This window comes from Hyaena hyaena, unplaced genomic scaffold, assembly GCF_003009895.1.
Source record: "Hyaena hyaena isolate Hyena2069 unplaced genomic scaffold, ASM300989v1 scaffold_333, whole genome shotgun sequence".
NCBI classification, from domain to species: domain Eukaryota; kingdom Metazoa; phylum Chordata; class Mammalia; order Carnivora; family Hyaenidae; genus Hyaena; species Hyaena hyaena.
The window spans coordinates 1,475,874-1,493,600 of record NW_024080963.1 but is presented as its reverse complement, the minus strand read 5'-3'; the positions used below and the strand labels follow the sequence as shown (position 1 = coordinate 1,493,600).

The 17,727-nt window shown below is 36.4% G+C and overlaps 1 protein-coding gene across 2 annotated transcripts in view; it reads left to right on the top strand.

Annotated features, from left to right (window-relative positions):
• Positions 1-9,410, top strand: part of NAA15 (N-alpha-acetyltransferase 15, NatA auxiliary subunit) — an 81,693-nt gene extending 72,283 nt beyond the window's left edge. The window contains exons 18-20 of one of the 2 annotated variants that reach the window (XM_039249145.1): positions 3,931-4,074; positions 5,561-5,658; positions 6,952-9,410. In XM_039249145.1, coding sequence (XP_039105076.1) covers positions 3,931-4,074; positions 5,561-5,658; positions 6,952-7,152 — 443 coding nt within the window. In that variant the 3' untranslated portion in view covers positions 7,153-9,410. Of the gene's footprint in view, positions 1-3,927; positions 4,075-5,560; positions 5,659-6,951 lie in introns of both variants that reach the window. The other variant, XM_039249144.1, reaches the window with a different exon arrangement.
• Positions 9,411-17,727: the final 8,317 nt, after the last annotated feature.

Below are 17,727 nucleotides of genomic sequence, written 5' to 3'. Positions count from 1 at the left end.
TAAGGGGCGCCTGGGTGGCTTAGTCGGTTAAGCGTCCGACTTTGGCTCAGGTCATGATCTCATGGTTCATGGGTTCAAGCCCCGCATCGGGCTCTGTGCTAACAGCTAGCTCAGAGCCTGAATCCTGTTTCAGATTCTGTATCTCCCTCTCTCTCTGACCCTCTCCTGCTCACGCTGTCTCTCTCTCTCTCAGAAATAAATATAAAAACAAAAGTGGCATTTTAAAATGTATTTGCTTATAGTGAGTGTGTGGTTTGATCACCATATGACTATTTCCCTGGAACAGTTGGATTAAGAATTAAAATGCTTCGGAAGAACAAAGAAAGGCAGAATGGTCCTGATGTAAAAGAATTATTTAGTGTCCCTGTTAGCTGTATCCATAGTTCCAGGTGTTTAGCTGACATTCTTGTCAGGAAGAGTTAACAAAGTAATCCTTATCTTGACTAAATTTAGGAGGCATTAACGCAGCGATAAGAAGCGATAATTTGGACTGATAAAACTTTAAAAGGCCTTCAAGAAGTTGGGTACAGTTGTGTACTATATACAAGTATTTGTGAAACTATAGACACACAGAGTAGGAGCATCTTTGATATACTCCAGAAGTTCCTTTAATAAAACTAATAGATTTGGTACTTTTAAAATAAGATTTAAGTTTGAAGTAATTTTTCAAGAACATATTTGTCATGTCAAGTTATATTGTACTAACTGTTGCTTTACAAAGCAGCCCTCACAATAACACCTTCTTGGGGAACATGAGGAATAAATGGTACCTTGACACCTTTTTTATTATAGAAACGTCTCTAAGTAAATATTTATTTTAGCTTGGTTATGAGTGCTCTCAAATCTTCAGAATGTTATACTTCCAGTATCATTAGTATCTGCTACCTAAACTAATTTACCATATAGGTCATCTTCCTCTCCCCTTTTTAATTATGAAGATGATTTGGTATGTACCCCTTTCACGTTTTTCACCTTTTCTTAAAGTTGTAGGACTTAAAGCAATTTAAACTACATTTTCTGCTTAGTACTAAGTTAAAGATAGGAGCTTAAGTATTCAGTTTTTCCTTATATGCTTTGAAAATCTGACAGAATTTTGGTCACTTTGATACACAATGAAGCTTATGTCTTCTCTCGTTTGTACAGACCCATTTCTTCCTTTTATCTGCAGATTATTTTTCTTCTCTGCTTATGTATTTCTCCCCCAAAAGCATTGTTGATACTTTTATTTAACCTGTTCTAGTGTTTTGAGTGGTAATGACTTACAGGTTGTGTTTTAGAGCCTAGTAGTGCGTAGTCATTATCTTGCACAGAGTATGAGCATTTTCTACCCAAATTATTAATGAAAAAAAGTGCTAACCTAGGAACCCAGGGAAACTCTTTTTGCTAACAATCCATCCCTTTTTCAATGCGATTTTTAACCGTTGACAATTACTAAATTAATCTGACAATTACTAAATTAATCCAGTCTGCTAATAAGCTCATAGCATGAACCAAACATTATTTTAATTTTAAGATGTCAGAGGATTCAGAAGCCTCTCAGAAAAAGTTTTATTCCCCATCCCTCAATTATTACTTTTCCTTGATTCACAAGACTTGTTACTGTATCATAACATAGCAAGGAAGCTAATTAGTAGTCTGAGATTTTTTTTACTTTCCTGAGACCTCAATATGTTTTTGTTAGTTTTAGTCACTTTCAATGGATTTTTAGATTCCATCCCCTAAGATTTATTCCATCCCCTACTAATCTTTAGTAATAAAAACTTAACTAGTAAACTTACGATATATGAGGTTGCTCCTTGTCCAAAAGATACAGGTAATAATTGCATCACACAGAATTCATACAACATTCTAAGTTTTACTGCAGTAGAATTTTTTCCCCCCTAATTAATATCTTCCTGGAAATTACAGTTCCAGTCTACATAATGTAGGTGATCAAACAATTAGCCTCAAACCTTTTGTGATTTAGGGAGGAAATGTTTTCAGAAATAGCTATTAGTGGAAGTTGGGAGTTAACATAAATATTTCTTCTTTATACATCCTGAATATATATATATATTTTGTTGTTGTTGTTTTGTTTTTAATTGTGTGGGCTTTTTGTTTTAAAAGCAGTTTTGATTTTTCTTGGGGATTATTTTAATCTGAGGAAAACGAATTAATGAAGGTAATAAAAAAACATGAAAAGCTTAGCTTCCACCTATAACCAGCTAGAATGTAACTATATAGTTACTTTCCCATCTGCATATAGTGTCCCAAAAGCACTTCATGCAAACCCATAAGGCCCATGGATATGACATATTTTATAGAAAACCTATGTTTTTTGATATTAATCTATTTTACCAACTTACTTTCTGTTCTCTCTACATTCCTATGCCCTTGAAATATATTGATAAATTGCCAAACCAAGTTGCAAGTACAGCCATAATGGAGCTTAAGCAAAATTCTTTAATAACTCATTTATTTGAACTACCCAATTCAATAGATGATAGAAGAAATGCTATTTAACCAGCAAATGGCATATCAGTCAATTATTCAGTTACTAATTATGTCTAGAATATTTCACACAGATGTTTACCACCCAAGAGTTCAGTGTTTTTTAAAACTTGGGTAATGATCCATTAGTGAGACAATAAAGGCAATTTAGTGGGCCATTACTATCATTTGAAAACCTAATATAGAAATAGACTAGAGTAGAGGAGCACGTGGTTTGGTTCAGTGGGTTGAGTGTAGGACTTTTGATTTTAGCTCAGATCATGATCTCAGAGTCGTGGGATCAAGCCCTCAGTTGGGCTCTGGGCCTAGGGTGCAGCCTGCTTAAGATTCTCTCACTCACTCTGCCCTTCTCCCCTGCCCACTCACACTCTCTCTCACAAAAAAAAAAGTAGAAAATACCAGAATGCATGGGACAAAATTAGGGTTAGTATTCTGTGAAACCTTTGCTTCACATAGTAATTTATGTTTATAGGATACATATTTATCAGACTACAAGTAGTTGTAGTCAGCATTTTAAGCGACCACCATAGTTCTAACCAGAGGAAAATATGTTTTCAATCTATAACAAAAATAATAACTATACTTTATTGAATTCTATATTTAGCTATTATATAATTGGCTACTTTTTAAAATGTAACTTTTCCTCACTTTGATCCTTTTAGATTCGCTATCTCCTCAGTTTTAGAGATTAAGAAATGAGTTCAGAGAGGTTGTGACTTGTTCAAGCCTAGATCCATACCCAGGTCTTTCTGGCTCAAAGCTTCATACTGTCTCTCTATACCAAAATAATAATGAAAAAAGCTTATTAACATTCAGTCAGAGAGGTTAGGGGGTCAGCTTTTCCATCTCTGAATCCCAAGGCCTGGGAATATGATTACTAGAGCATATTCATTACAGGAAAATACTTTGGTGGTCCTTTGGAATTTATTATATAGTGATAACTAAATTTATGTAGCCCCTGCAAAGAAAGGTCAATGAAGTCAATCATGGTTTTCTTTTAAAACTAATAAGTTTTGTAATGTCTTACGTGGGTATAGAATATGAAGAAGGTGAGGAAAATGCTGTTGTCTTCAGCACTGCATAATTGCTGTGACATTATCAGGTGGGTGCCTTCAAAGCCTCTACTTTATATATTTGTTTTAAAGTTGAGGGAGACAGCTGCTAGGAGCTTAGAAGACTGGAACTACATCTTTTGTTACTTGTTTTGCTTTCTGGGTTTTTTCCTGGAAATGAATCATTTATCAATGAAATGTCTTTGAATGCCATTTGAAAATTATTATTCTCCTGACACAGATTCTTTATATTTATATGGTAAGCTCATTACGTGTTGAATTATAAGTAGGTTCATTTAGTCTTTACCAAGTAATTTCTTTATTTCTGCAAATTCTGTCACAGTATCTAACTGCTAATATTGAGTTTTGTTTTTAATTTGTTCAGCAGTGTGTGAAAGTAAAGATTTACCTGATACAGTTAGAACAGTATTAAAACAAGAAATGAATCGTCTTTTTGGGGCAACAAATCCAAAGAATTTTAATGAAACTTTTCTGAAAAGGAATTCTGATTCATTGCCACACAGATTATCAGGTAATCACTTCATTTTCTTTTGATCTTAGCCTTCTAAAATAATTTTAGTTTTTATTTTAATGGACTCATGACAAAGTTACACATTTCTCACATGGAAGAGGCGTTGTGTATATGTCACATTTTAATTTTAAGAAAACAGACATGTTAAATATGTTTCCTACAAATTTTTAAATTTCTTAGTTATTACTGTGAATCAAAGTCAGCAGTTTTTGTGGTTCAGCATAGGCTTTTTACAAAGAAGTAAGCATAACTTCATTTAATTATGTTACATATAGTGAAGGAGGGGCTTTCTTTGCTTTTTCTTTCTCTCCCTTCAACATGCTGTTAAGATGCACTTGGATGTGACCATCATCTTTCATTTTCATGCTTATATAAGATATTAAACTGAACAGTGCAAAACACCTAAAACCATGTCATAGGCAAAGGTCTGTGCTAGCAATCCAAAATCTGGACTTGATAGGCCTGGGTGGCTCAGTCAGTTAAGCAAAATTGGGACTTGATAGGATCCTATTGGCAGGCAGTGCTTAATTAGTAGGATGCTTTTAGAACACCTGGCTAAGAGGCCCAGCAGCTTTGTATGCCTTGTGGAATTCTGAATTCAGCTTTTTGGCTCATACCATCAAGTTTGGGTGTGTCTCCCCTCCCACACTCACACCCCCCACTCCCATACACATTGAGTGGAGTATTCCCACAGCCGCAAATTATGGGATTTGTTTCGAGAGAGTGGGAGCAAGGGAGAGGGGCTGAGCAAGAGAGAAAGAGAGAAAGAATCCTGAGCAGGCTCCATGCTTAGTGCAGAGCCTGACACAGGGCTCAATTCCACAAATCTGTGATCATGACCTGAGCCAAAATCAAGAGTGGGACACCTGGGGCACCTGGGTGGCTCAGTCACTTATGTCCAAGTTTAGCTCAGGTCATGATCTCGTGGTCCATGGGTTTGAACCCCATGTCAGGCTCTATGCTGACAGCTCAGATCCTAGAGCCTGCTTCAGATTTCTGTGCCTCCCTCTCTCTCTGCTCCTCCCCTACTTGCGTGTAAACACACTCTCTTCGCGCTCTCTCTCAAAAATAAATAAAAGTTAAAAAAAAAAAAAAGAATGGGACACTCAAACAACTGAGCTACTCAGGCACCCCTGTTCAGTTTAGAAAGAGAAAAATTATCCATGGTCCTATGACACAAAGACAGCTATAATTAGAATATATTCTAATAATACAAATATATTACAGAAAACAGGCAGCTGTTTTATATATTTTACTTATATATAAATCTGTGTATCTCTTCATAGTTTTTTACCGGAATCATTCTCCTAGTTTGGACAGTTAGGCTATTTCTGATCTATCCTCTCAGGAGTTTTGTTTGTTTCAAATGGCTTTTCCCATTTTTCTAATAAAGTGCCATACTCTGTATGCACAACTATTTGAAAGGGTAGAGGATAAGATGCTGGTTTTACTTTAAAATAAAAGTTTTCTTTTTCTTCTCATTTAGCTGCCAAAATGGTATATTATTTAGATTCCTCTAGTCAGAAGCGAGCTATAGAGTTGGCAACAACACTTGATGAATCCCTCACTAACAGAAACCTCCAGGTAAAGGTTTTCATAATCTCTGTGAAGAATACCTCACTACTTTCTGTTTCTCTTTTCACAAAGAGAATACGTTTTACCAAATAGTTATTTGTTGTTACTTACGCATATTATTCACCAAGCTATTATGATTCCGTATCAGAAACTTAACCTTAAATTTATTTAGGACTGTCTGTGTGTGCACACATGCACAGCAGGCTACTTGGCTTTCAAGAACTAGTTTCACATCTTTATTTAAAATATTTTTTCTAGAAATGTTTTAGTAAAATCCTATATGTACGTATTCCATAGCTCATTTTAGATTTCAGTTCATTCCTATCTCTACATTTCTGACCAGGCAGTGGCCTTGGTGAAGATTCTGACATATTTAAGATGTACGTACCAGGGGTCAAATTATAACACTCATTTTATAACTTGTAGCTTGAGATATAAAAGATACATGGATGTGTTGCAAAATAATGGCTTTAGTTTAGTCTAAAAACACAGGACATAGCACTACTTCCTATGATAATTTGGCCAGATAAAGCATTTGATATATTCCTTTAATAGCAAATGAAGGAAACATTTGACTTATTGATTGCTAATTAATACATCATTTAGATTATAACATTTCCAGACTGGCAAAGTTTATCAGGTAGTATATATCTGCAAATTACATGTTTTCCAAGTGAAAAGATAAAACATGAGAAATGCAAGTCAACATGCATCATTTTAAAATCTAAGAGTATCTACTAAGGGGTTTGGTGAAACAGTTACCAATTTTCACGAACAAGTTTTTCTTGCATACATGCCCTTTGGTTTGAGACCTCCTTTCCCTGTTAGTGGTCAAACTTTCAATTTTAAAACAGGGTTAAAAAGCAATGTTTGATATCACTAGCTGTCTCTAAGTCTCTTAAAGAAAAACAACTAAAGGGCTTAAGTTGAGTAACTGACATTAGCCTGGAAAAGTTGACATTGATACACAGAGCGTGCCTAGGTCGAGGCAAAGTTGCCCCCTGGGGTCAAGGACTTGCTGCCAGTGAGTGTGTCTTTAAATGTAGCACGATGTATACCTTGCTTGCCCCACGTTAGTCCTGGCCCTGTTTATAAATTCATCCTTTTGTATAAGCCCTATAATTCTGAAGAAACCAATTCGTAGGGAATGTATTATGTGGGGATAAAATGCTTGTGTCTGTCTTAAATATGTACATTTGCCTTTTGCTTAGAAAATGTGTTGATAATGAAATGTCTAATAAATTCACAGTAAAAGCCTTTTGTTTTGGACAAGTTATAACATAACCTTTTCTCTTTCTATAGACATGTATGGAGGTATTAGAAGCCTTGTGTGATGGTAGCCTAGGAGACTGTAAAGAAGCTGCTGAAGTTTATAGAGCAAATTGTCATAAGCTTTTCCCTTATGCTTTGGCTTTCATGCCTCCTGGATATGAAGAGGATATGAAGATCACAGTTAATGGAGATAGTTCTGCAGAAACTGAAGAACTGGCCAATGAAATTTGAACATCATTAAACAAGCAAATGGAATGACTTTGGACCATATCTAGTGTATAATATTTTTGTCACGCACCTGCTGCATTGCTCTAACTTACACAGAATGAGAAGAGTAAATGTTCTTGCCTTCAAATAGTGTTTTACGTTTTTTATCCTGCTGAAAAAGTATATATAAAATATCTAACATATTACAGGATATAGGTTCAGTTTCTTAAAAAATTAAAAGCTGCTAAAATTGAGGGATTAAAAAAAAGATACCTTATTCTATTCCTACCTACCCACCCATGTTTTTTAACTAATTTATATAAAATCTGGAGGCTGTTACAGCTAACAAAGCAGGTGTGTGGCAGAAATATTACTTTAAAATTTGTCTTGTGAGATTTTACTATATCTCAGACAGCATAAACGCTGTTTTAGCACTGGATTCTTTCACTGAGCACAAAGAGTTGTTGGGGCTTTAGCATCTGACTGATTTTGTTACGGGGTTGATTCTGACCATAGGAAGTATGCAATGTGAATCACTATTTACAGAGAAACCTACAACAGATGCTTGATGTTGTAGAAGCTGGGACATATAGATACCAAGCAGAATTTCTAAGAAACCTAGAGGATGTTCAATACGCTTGTTGTGTTTCCAAAATTCACTGTACATGATCAGTTTGGTGTTCTTGTACCACAGTTTTTAACTGAAGGAACCAGTTGGAACAATCTCAATTTTAACTAAAACTTGAAGAACTAAAATAGCAATGCAAACCTTTCAGCATTGTTTTGGCCAAACTTGTTAAAACTGTAATGCAAGAACCAAATGCACTGTGATGTGGCACCAACTAATTAGCACGCATGAATTTTTTCACCCAAGAGTGAAAAAAGAAAATCTACCATGGCTTGAAGTTAAAGAGCAGAACTCCTGACTACCATTCTATGACTGATCAAGAGACTAATAGTTAAAAACCTCAGCAGGCCTTGTTCACGATATGCAGAAATAAAGTGCTGCAGTTTAGATACCTCTGGAATTTTTCCACAGTGTCACAGGTTTGTAATACTTGAAGCCCTACATTTCTAAGAATATATTTCTTGCTCAGTTGTTTCAGGCAAGCCCAAGACTTTGTAATTTTTAAAGGGCCCAAGATTTTTTTTTTCAATAACAGACCAGCTTCTTTTTCCTGCAGTTACAGATGTAATTTCCTTTTTGTTGTCAAACATAAGGTACCAAATATGATGCAATAAATTGTTTTGAAAAACAGTCGTGTGAATATTTCAACTAATCTGTGTTGGGCTTCTGTGAAAACACAGGTGGAAACAGAGGTGCAAGCCAGAGGCAATGTAATGTACTATAAAACTAGTGCAGATGGGCGCGTTTGCTGCAGGCTGAGTGCCGGTGTCAGGGGGACTCCGTAATGCAGGTGTAGTGCTGCTCCTGCGTGAACCTTTCCTTGAGGGCGAGGATGGTGGCAGGTACTATGAATGTAATTCCTAATTTCCTAATTTGAAAGGAAACTGAGAACTGCAATTTTGATGGAGAGACTGAGCCTTAAGGTGATAAACCTGTATACTGAGAACTGGCCTCAGGCTCAGTATTCTCATTGCTTTTGCAAGAGCTGAGCAAATAAGATTAAGTAAAATGAATCAATTGTATATATGATTGACCTTTTTGTGGTACTTTGAGTTTCTAGGGCATACATTCTAAAGGGAATTTGTGGGAGACCTTGATCCTTCTACCAACTGAACAGTTGTGCTAAACTCAACCTTTCATAGTACGTGGCCTGCATTCCGCGTCCCAGTCTAACGATTTAGTGATGTAAAGAGAAGTACGAGCCGAACTCCAGTGCTTTGTTACATTTTATTAACTGGCCCTGTCTCAGGAACATCTTCACAGATGGCAAAAAAAAACAAAACAAAACAAACCATCACCACCACAAACTTTTTTTCAACTTCTCCTATGAGTGGCAACTGAAGTTCTCGTTGCTGGGAAAGAACACTAGTGCTACCTCTGCCGCTACTGAGGTGTTGGGAGGAGGCACCAGCCATACGATAGGGGGTGTATGTGTGAATTATGTTTAAACTCTACTGTATATTGAAATGAAGTTCATATATTTGTCTTGACAATGTTCAAATGATGTAGATTGTCTTAGAATGAAAATTCATAAATACTCAGAACTCTTGATGCAGATGCCACCCGTGAGGAGCTAAAATTCCTAACGTGTATATTGTACCAACCCGATTTTACTGGAACTATTGAATAAATATTTTATTTTCTTTCAGGTTTACTTGATAGTGGATACATTGTCTGGTGTCAGAGGACCTTGACTGGGTTCATTTTATGTCCAGACGGCACCCCCAAAACATTGTACTGTACTGTCTTGCTCTGAGTAATATCAACTGGATCATCTCACATTTGCCTCATTCACTCAGTTAATTCCAAATGATCCTGTGGGGGGAAAACAGGGTTAGAAAAACAAGTAGGGGGAAAAATGCAGTGATGTTGTATTCTAAACAAGTGCCTTATGTTTATTGCTGAGAAATGGTGTTATCAACCCTTTTCAGAAGAAAGGGTCCCTTGACCTGTATTAACATAGGAAAGTAAAGTTATTTTTGTTTTTCTTTATATTTACTACTCTTGTCATTTCTCATTTGAAAATTAAGACCTGACCAGGTTAGTTTACTCAGCTTTAATTAGATAGTTGAGTCCTACATTCTCAACATTTTTCCGTATTTATGATGCACAAAAATAAAGCGTGATCTCTAATAGCGTGGCTAAAAGTAGTCCTAGAGTTAGTGAGTAGCTGCTCTGTGGGTTTTATGAGGCCCTTTGTCTTTCAGTGGTGTTTGGACTCCACGGTGTGCTGCTGTTAGGGCTGAGATGAAAGCTGTGATTGGAAGAGGCCAGGGAAGTGTGGTCTAGTTTCAGGTAGGTGGCGATAAATTCAGGGAAGTCTCTCTCCTGCACAGTTTCTAGGAATATTTCAGTTGCCATGTGTAGCATCTGTTTGGGACAGGTAAAGTGAAGTGTTGACTTTTCTTACAAGATAATGTTTGTACTTGTCTTACTAGCCTTAAAATTTGAAATCACTCTTACTAAGAGAATTGAAAGAAGGACCGACCTGTCCAGTGGAAGGTAGTCTTCCTGTTTAGCTCATGCTCCATCCACTCCTTTCAGTTACAGGCAAGGTTTCTGGATGCTATTCAACTATCCTCTAAACTTTGCCGAATCCACTGCCAAACCTACATTAAAAAAACCAGAGTCACATGAAATGGCTGTGTTGCCCCACAGGGAGCTGAAACCTTAAGTTTTGTCCCAATTTTGAGGATTAGAAACCTCACTATTTGTAGCAATAAAACACTTTTGGAAAAGGATATTTATGGAATTGTACTTTTTTACCTTTTAGTATGCAACCTATAGGGTGGATGTAAAAAAAAAAATTGGTAGTATGCAGGAGTTTCTGGAGAAAATATTCATATTTCAGCAAAGCAGATGAGTATTTGCCACATACTGTAGGTTATACAGCTGATTTAACACTGCTACCTCCATCAAGACCTTTTATGATGGCATAAAAATGGGCGGGAGGACAGGGAGCAGTGTGTGGTAGGAAAGCAGGTCTTCAAGTTTCCAGATTCTCCATTATCCCGTTTTCTTTGAAAGGACACCATCTTGGGATTGTAGCCAGAAGAAAAACATGGTAGCTTATATTAGAACTTCTATGAAATTGTCAACAACGGACAAGCTTGGAATCCTAAAGGTTCAGTGCTCTTTATAGAGTTCTATATGCCAAAAACAGAAAATAGACGTGGTTTCAAGGTGGCTTTAGTAAAAGTGAAGTTGATACTTGGCAATCCGACAAGACTGGAATGTAGTTCTTATATTTTTTTATATTAGGCCTTTGTGTCTATTTTAACAGTTTATTATTTCACACAGTGGTACAGTTCTTAAATAATGAACTTTGATGAATATGTAATGAAAAATTTCCTGTATATTAAGAGTCTGCTGTTGCTAAATCAACTTAGCCTCAATAAGTACAAATGATCCTCTCATTTAGAAACAACATAGGCACAAAGAGATTTCTGGAATATGATTTGGGTCCCATAGCTTGCTTTCAGCTGATAATTACAGTTGCCTTCTATATCTAGTTACTTGTGCATTGTCTTGACAAAGAAGCTTTTCGCCATACCATTCTGTTACCTTTCCAGTCTACCATAGTTTCCTAAAGGGGTTATATGAACTTGCCCCTTGTTTACCTCATCTGCAGGTTTATCAGGTCCATGTACTAGTGCTTGATGCTTCATCACAATTGAGATAAGTACTGGGTTTTTCTAAAGTCTGGTTTCTAAAACTTGGGTGTTTCTTCGTTAGTAATGAGTAATTAAATTTGCTACCACTTTTCATCTTTTTTCAGACTACTTATTTGCCTTCAAGTAGACTGTTGGTTGATAGCTTCACAAATGAAAAGGGAGTCATTTAAGAAGTAAATAGTAAACATCTCCCAGATCCTTTAAGTTCTGAACTATGGAATGTGAAATACTAGTTCTTCCCTTCATTACCTTAATAAAAAATTTACTGTACATTAATAACAGTAATAGAAGTATTCAGAAACCTGTATTCAGCTAGCATTGTTTACTGTTAGCATAGTTTAGATGTTCATTGAGAAGGACCTAAGAAACCACATGTTTAACTTGTAATTTTTTTTATAACTTAAAATTTTTAAGAGGCTATTTGTTATTTGAAGCATTCCACTGCACTTAGCATTTTTCACTCACCTGCTCCAATGCTTTTATTGAGAGAAATGTCTAAATACGGTATGAATTTAAATGATGAATGCTTTGTTCACTGGGTACATTTTAGTATGGAGGTATAATAACTAGGACAATACATAGTAGATATTCAAATCCTTGTTAAATTTGCTGTGAATATTAATATTGCCCTACTAATTGTAGAAAATAGCAATAAAGTACTGTTAACCTTCAGGTCACCTACAAAGGCTCACAAATTTTTTATCCTTTTACCTGTGATTTAAGATTATTCCCATTCATCCTTCCCCTGTGCCTCTCTTTTGGTCTCAGGAATTTCCTCAGAATACCACAGGTCCATTACATTTTTACTTCTGTTGAATACATTTCTCACATCTAATTTTTGCTTTTTTCCTATAGTTTGTCAGTGGAATGGTTGTGACTGGCCTTGTAGGAAGTAGATGACTGGGACCATCCTTTAACTTTGTCAGTTGCCCGTTCATTGTTATATAAGTTGGCAGTGAATCTACTCATCCTTCATGTCTGTAGCAGCCAGCCACCCAGGTAACATCACATCCATTGGAATTAAGTCACTACGGAGATTGTCATTCAATAGCAGCTTTTCATCTTTCACATAGTATGAGGAGACCGGTGACACACACACCAACCATCTATCTACATGGCTCTGTTGCCTGCAGCCCAGTATCTCCACTTTTAATCCTTACAAGTAAGGAGACACTGGGTTAGGATCTGCAATGGTTATTTCTAGACACATGACCTATAGCCGGTTTTCATAGCCAACAGCTGTGGTCCACAGTTGATCTTTATTTAGGATAGGCAATTGAATCCTTTCAAGACATAAACTTACCCCTGTTTATTAGAATCCCAGGAGAGCTATTTAAAAAACAACTCTCAATGGTGGAGCCTACCTGCAGAGATTCGGATTTAAATAATCTGGACTCCGGTCTAGGTGCTGGTGGTGGCTTCTCTTCCCTGCTAACCCCCAGTGATTTTAAGGTGCATCCAAAGTTGAGGCCCACTGTCCTTGATGAAATTTAAAGTATTTTATAGTATTGAGGTTTTTCCTCCAATTGAAGAAGAAAGCGACTATGTAAGTGCAGAAAGATATACTTTCCCCATTTTACATTAAGGGGAAGACTTCTGCTTGAACTTTATGTCAAGAGCTTTCTGTTTTAGTCTATTCTCTTCCCTGCTTAAATCATGCTGCTGTTCTGCTACCTGAGATGCTGGTATTCAAAGAGAAAAAAGTCACAGTTTTGTTGGGTGTCATGGTAACTTGTCTCCACTGAAGCAACTTTTAAAATATAATTGCTATGGAGAGGTAGATGCTTGCGATTTTGAGTGGATGAGTACCAAAGCAAAGCATGGGATTGGCAGGCTTTTAAACAGGAATGAGTGTGAGATATTACTCCCTGGAAAGCCACACATACCTACCGCCCCAATCAAATACGTATGTTTTTCCTTACTAATCTTACATAAACAAGTGAATTACATATATCAGATGTAAAAGGAGCCATGATTCTAGGACAGACAGAATTCAAAGCTAAATGTTGGTCTGTTAGTGTAGAACTTGAAAAGGAGATTTATGTAATACACAATCCTGTGTCAAACCAAAGCTTGCTCTGTGAGATCTGGAATAACATTCTGGGGTAGACATCCCAAATCTATACAATCCAGTATTTTTCTTTAATAAAATAGGAGTTGCTTTATAGACCGTCATCAGTTCTGTCTAGCTTGTTCTCGACTGGTTAAAGGATTTGATAAGTGAATCTGGTTGTTTGATACTATTCATTGTCATTCTTGATTGCATAGAGATGGATGATCTTCCCTCACCTTTGCAAACTGTAAAGTCTAAATTGTTTTAGTCTCTTCACATAGAAGTCTGGCCCTAATGCTTTAGTTACTTTCTCCTCTGATCCTTGTGACTAAATGCCAACTTTCCTGCATCAACACATTGTAATTTGGTAACGATGGTAGTAGGATGTAGTTGAAAACAAGCTTTTAGGACAGACAGAACTAGTTTTAGCTCCTGGCACAGGTGCCTGAGGAAAGATAATAAGAATTTTTAGTTCATAGTTGTTGGATTAAGTAACGTATATACCGCATAGAAAGTGATTACCACAAGGCCTGACACATAATAAGCATTCATTATAAATACTAGCATTTGCAAAAGGATGTTCTTTTCTGTTTGTCTCTATTCAACTTGGTTATCCTTGTTTGTTGACTGCAGTACAGTGGGCCAGCATATTCAGGAAAATCATTTATAATCCTCTCCTAGATATTAGCAGCTCAATTTTTTGTTTTTGTGTTTCCCTAGTAGTTTACGCTTGTGAGAACTTTACGTTGTTTTGTCTTTTCTCAAAGTGAGAAAACCACCTGTAATACCTCCATCCTCCATGATCATTTTGACATTCATGGAAACTTTTACTAGTGTTAGCAAAGTTGGCAGATTGGTGCTGCTGTTTAAAGCTATTTAGATGATGTGATATTAGGCCAGTCCCAGTGTCCTTCCTTCCCTCCATCTGGTAGTTAATGAAAGCCTACTACCCGAAGGATCTGTGCTTCCTATTGGGAATGGATGACATAGTCTTTGCTCTCAGGTATTTTACAGGCTAGTAAAGGAGAGGGACAAGTCAAGAAATGAGTGCAGCGGTGGTTTATAAACCCCTAGGAGTTGGTACTCATTTCTGTTTGGATGGACTAGGAAAAGTTTAACAGAATGTTCACTTGAGTTTGGAAAGAAAAAACCAGTTTCCTAGATGGACAGAAGGTAGCATGTACCTAAAAGCACAGATACATGAAACATGTATTGGGGGACCATGTAAACTAGTGTGAATAGAATCTGGGAAATGAGGCTGGGGCTCAGATTAAAGAGTGTTAGATGCCTTACTAAAAGATTGGATTTCACTTTGTATAAGCAAAGGAGAGTTACTGAAGAAATAGGGAAGGATAAATGAGATAATTCTGCTATTAATATGGTGAGGATGGGGAACAAGATTGGAAGTATCAGAACTAGTCACAAGACTCAACCTGAGCTAATAAATAATAGCTATCACTGAGCTTTTACTATGTGCTAAGCACTTTGCATTTGTTCACTCATTTAATCCTTGAAGAGACCATTCCAATTTATTTAACAGAACACGTGATGGTTTGCTCATGGTCACACAATTTATAAGTGACAAAAATCTGCATTCAAGCCCAGGTATGTCTAACTCCAAAGTGCTTACTTCTGATCAATATAACCTCTGGCAAAAAGTGATAAGGACAACTGCATTAAGTGTGGGGAGGAGAGCAAGGATACAAGAGATGTTAAGAAGGTAGGATGTAGATCAGCTGACTTGTCAGATGGGAGAAGGCAATGCATGGAGAAGTCAAAGTTCACGATGTCCAGGGTTTGGATGTAAAACACTTTGTCTTGAACAGTTATCATTAAACAGAGTTGGGAAAAAGAAATTGAAGGGAAAAAAGTATTTTCAAAATGAATTATAGGTGTTTATAGGACATGTAAATCCTATAAGATCAGGAGGCAGCTAGGCATATGAGTCTGATGTTTAGAAGAGAGCTGACTCTTGTAGATCTTGGAGAGTTAGTTGTGACTGGTGTGGCCTGGACAAGACTCACAGGGAATAAACAGAGGTGATGAAATGCCAAGAGAAGTGGGTAGAGGAAGAGAAGCTAGCAAAAGAGACCAAGAAATAATATTAGTAAAAAAAAAAACAAAAAATCAAAAAAAAACAAACCTAGAAAATAATGCTGTCGGGGAATCAAAGTTTTTCAAAGATGAGGATCAACAGGGTCAAAATCAAGATACTATAATCCTCATCAATCATGGTGGTAACATTTTAGAAGTCTGAATATCAGATGTTGGCAAGGATGTTGGAAAACAACATAGGACTCTCAGGCACTGTCTTCAGGAGTATAAATTGGTATAACTGTTATGAGGGCAATTGGCAGTATTTATTTACTAAAATTAAACATATGCATAGACTTACGAACCAGCAATTCCACTAGGATATACATATACACACACATATATATGCCCTGTAAACATTCCTTCATATTTGCCAGAGAGACATGCAAGAATGTTCATCACAGTATTGTTTATAATAATAAAATTTGGAATAAAATCTCTGTGACATAAGAATGGATAAGTTGTGCTATATTCATTTAATGAAATGCTGTACAGTTAAAATGAATAAGCCAGCATTAAGTGAATCAAGAATTACCCTCCAAAACGGTAGTTATTTAAAAAAAAAAGAAAAAAAGAAAGGCAAGTCAAATGGCCTCATTTCTTGTATGTAAATTTTTTTTGTAAAATTTTGTAAAACAATACTGTGTGTTTTATGGATATATTCATTTAAAGTAAAGGGGTTTTTTAAAGTTTATTTTGAGAGAGAGAGAGAATCCCCAGTAGGCTCTGTGTCAGCACAGAGCCTGAGAGGGGCTCGATCCTAAGAACTGTGAGATCATGACTTCAGCCAAAATCAAGAGTCAGACGTTCAACCAACTGAGCCACCCAGGTCCCCTAAAGTAACAGTTTGAAAGGGTGGCTGGCCAGCTCAGCCAGTAGAGCATGTGACTCTTGATCTTGGGATTGTGAGTTCAAGCCCCATGTTTATTTTCACTTAAAAATAAAATCTTGAAAAAATATAAAAGTTTAAAAAACACACTTGGGAATTATAAAAACAAAAACTCAGAACAGAGGTTCCCTTTAAAAGAGGGAGAGGCACATAGGTAGCCTATAATTTTTATTTCTTAAAAAACATTCTTAAATGTGGCAAAATATTAATTAAGATTTCATGTCTGTTAATTTTGGATCTATATAGGATACTTTTTAAAAGTTAAAACAATAAAACTCATATTTTATACCCCAATTAAAAAATGGCTAGATAAAAATGCATCTACATTTAAACCAAATTTTTCTTGGGTTTGTATACTCTCCAAAATGACATGGTATTTTTACTGATTTACCAAGAATGATGAGAGAATTAAGGGAAGATCACCAGGATATGTGACACAATTTTTAGGAGGAAAGGTGGCTCCAATAATCTAAAACATTACTACCCTTTGTGATTTCCAAAGTGCTCATATGTAGGTATTAATTCCTTCCTTATAGATGAAGGTATATCTCAGAGATGTTAAATGATTTGCTAAAGGCAACCAGCTAGTAGTAGCGAGCAGTGAGTTAGGTGTTCAGGTTACAGACCTGTAGATGTTAGAGCAGGAACTTGAACCCAGGTTTTTTGTTTCAAGGCAAACTAAACTAGGTTCCTGGACCCCATTGTTTTGCCCAGAGAGCTATTACTGAAGTGAAATGCTTTGCACTGTTTAGCATTTTAGAACAAAGAATTGTTGAAATATGGGTATTTTCTAAACTATGCATTTTTATACAGTATTTTTGTGTCCCTTTTGATATATACAACATAATTTAAGCTAACAGTTATGTTTCAAACTTACCTTTCTTTTCCCTCACAAACTCGTTATGCTGGCATTGGGATTTCCTTTTGCAGTGAGGAAGTCCATCTTTAAGATGGTGAAGATAAGTGTCCATGAATTAGAAACAATCATCCCTGTCTCTCCCTTAAGTGAAATACAGTGTCATGCAAAAGAAACTACTCCAGAAGATAAGATACCAGTTGTAAAGTGGCCAAGAACTTTATGTTATAGATGTATTGATTATCAGAAATTGCCAAGCTTTCTTGCTAAAGTATTAGAAGCAAGTAATTAGAAGCCAAGAATGTAGGGTTTATCTGTTCTTACCTTTCATCCCAACCACCATAATCTACTTTTGGCCAAAGACTGAGTCCTCCTAAGTAAAATGAGGGAAAACATTACCATCAT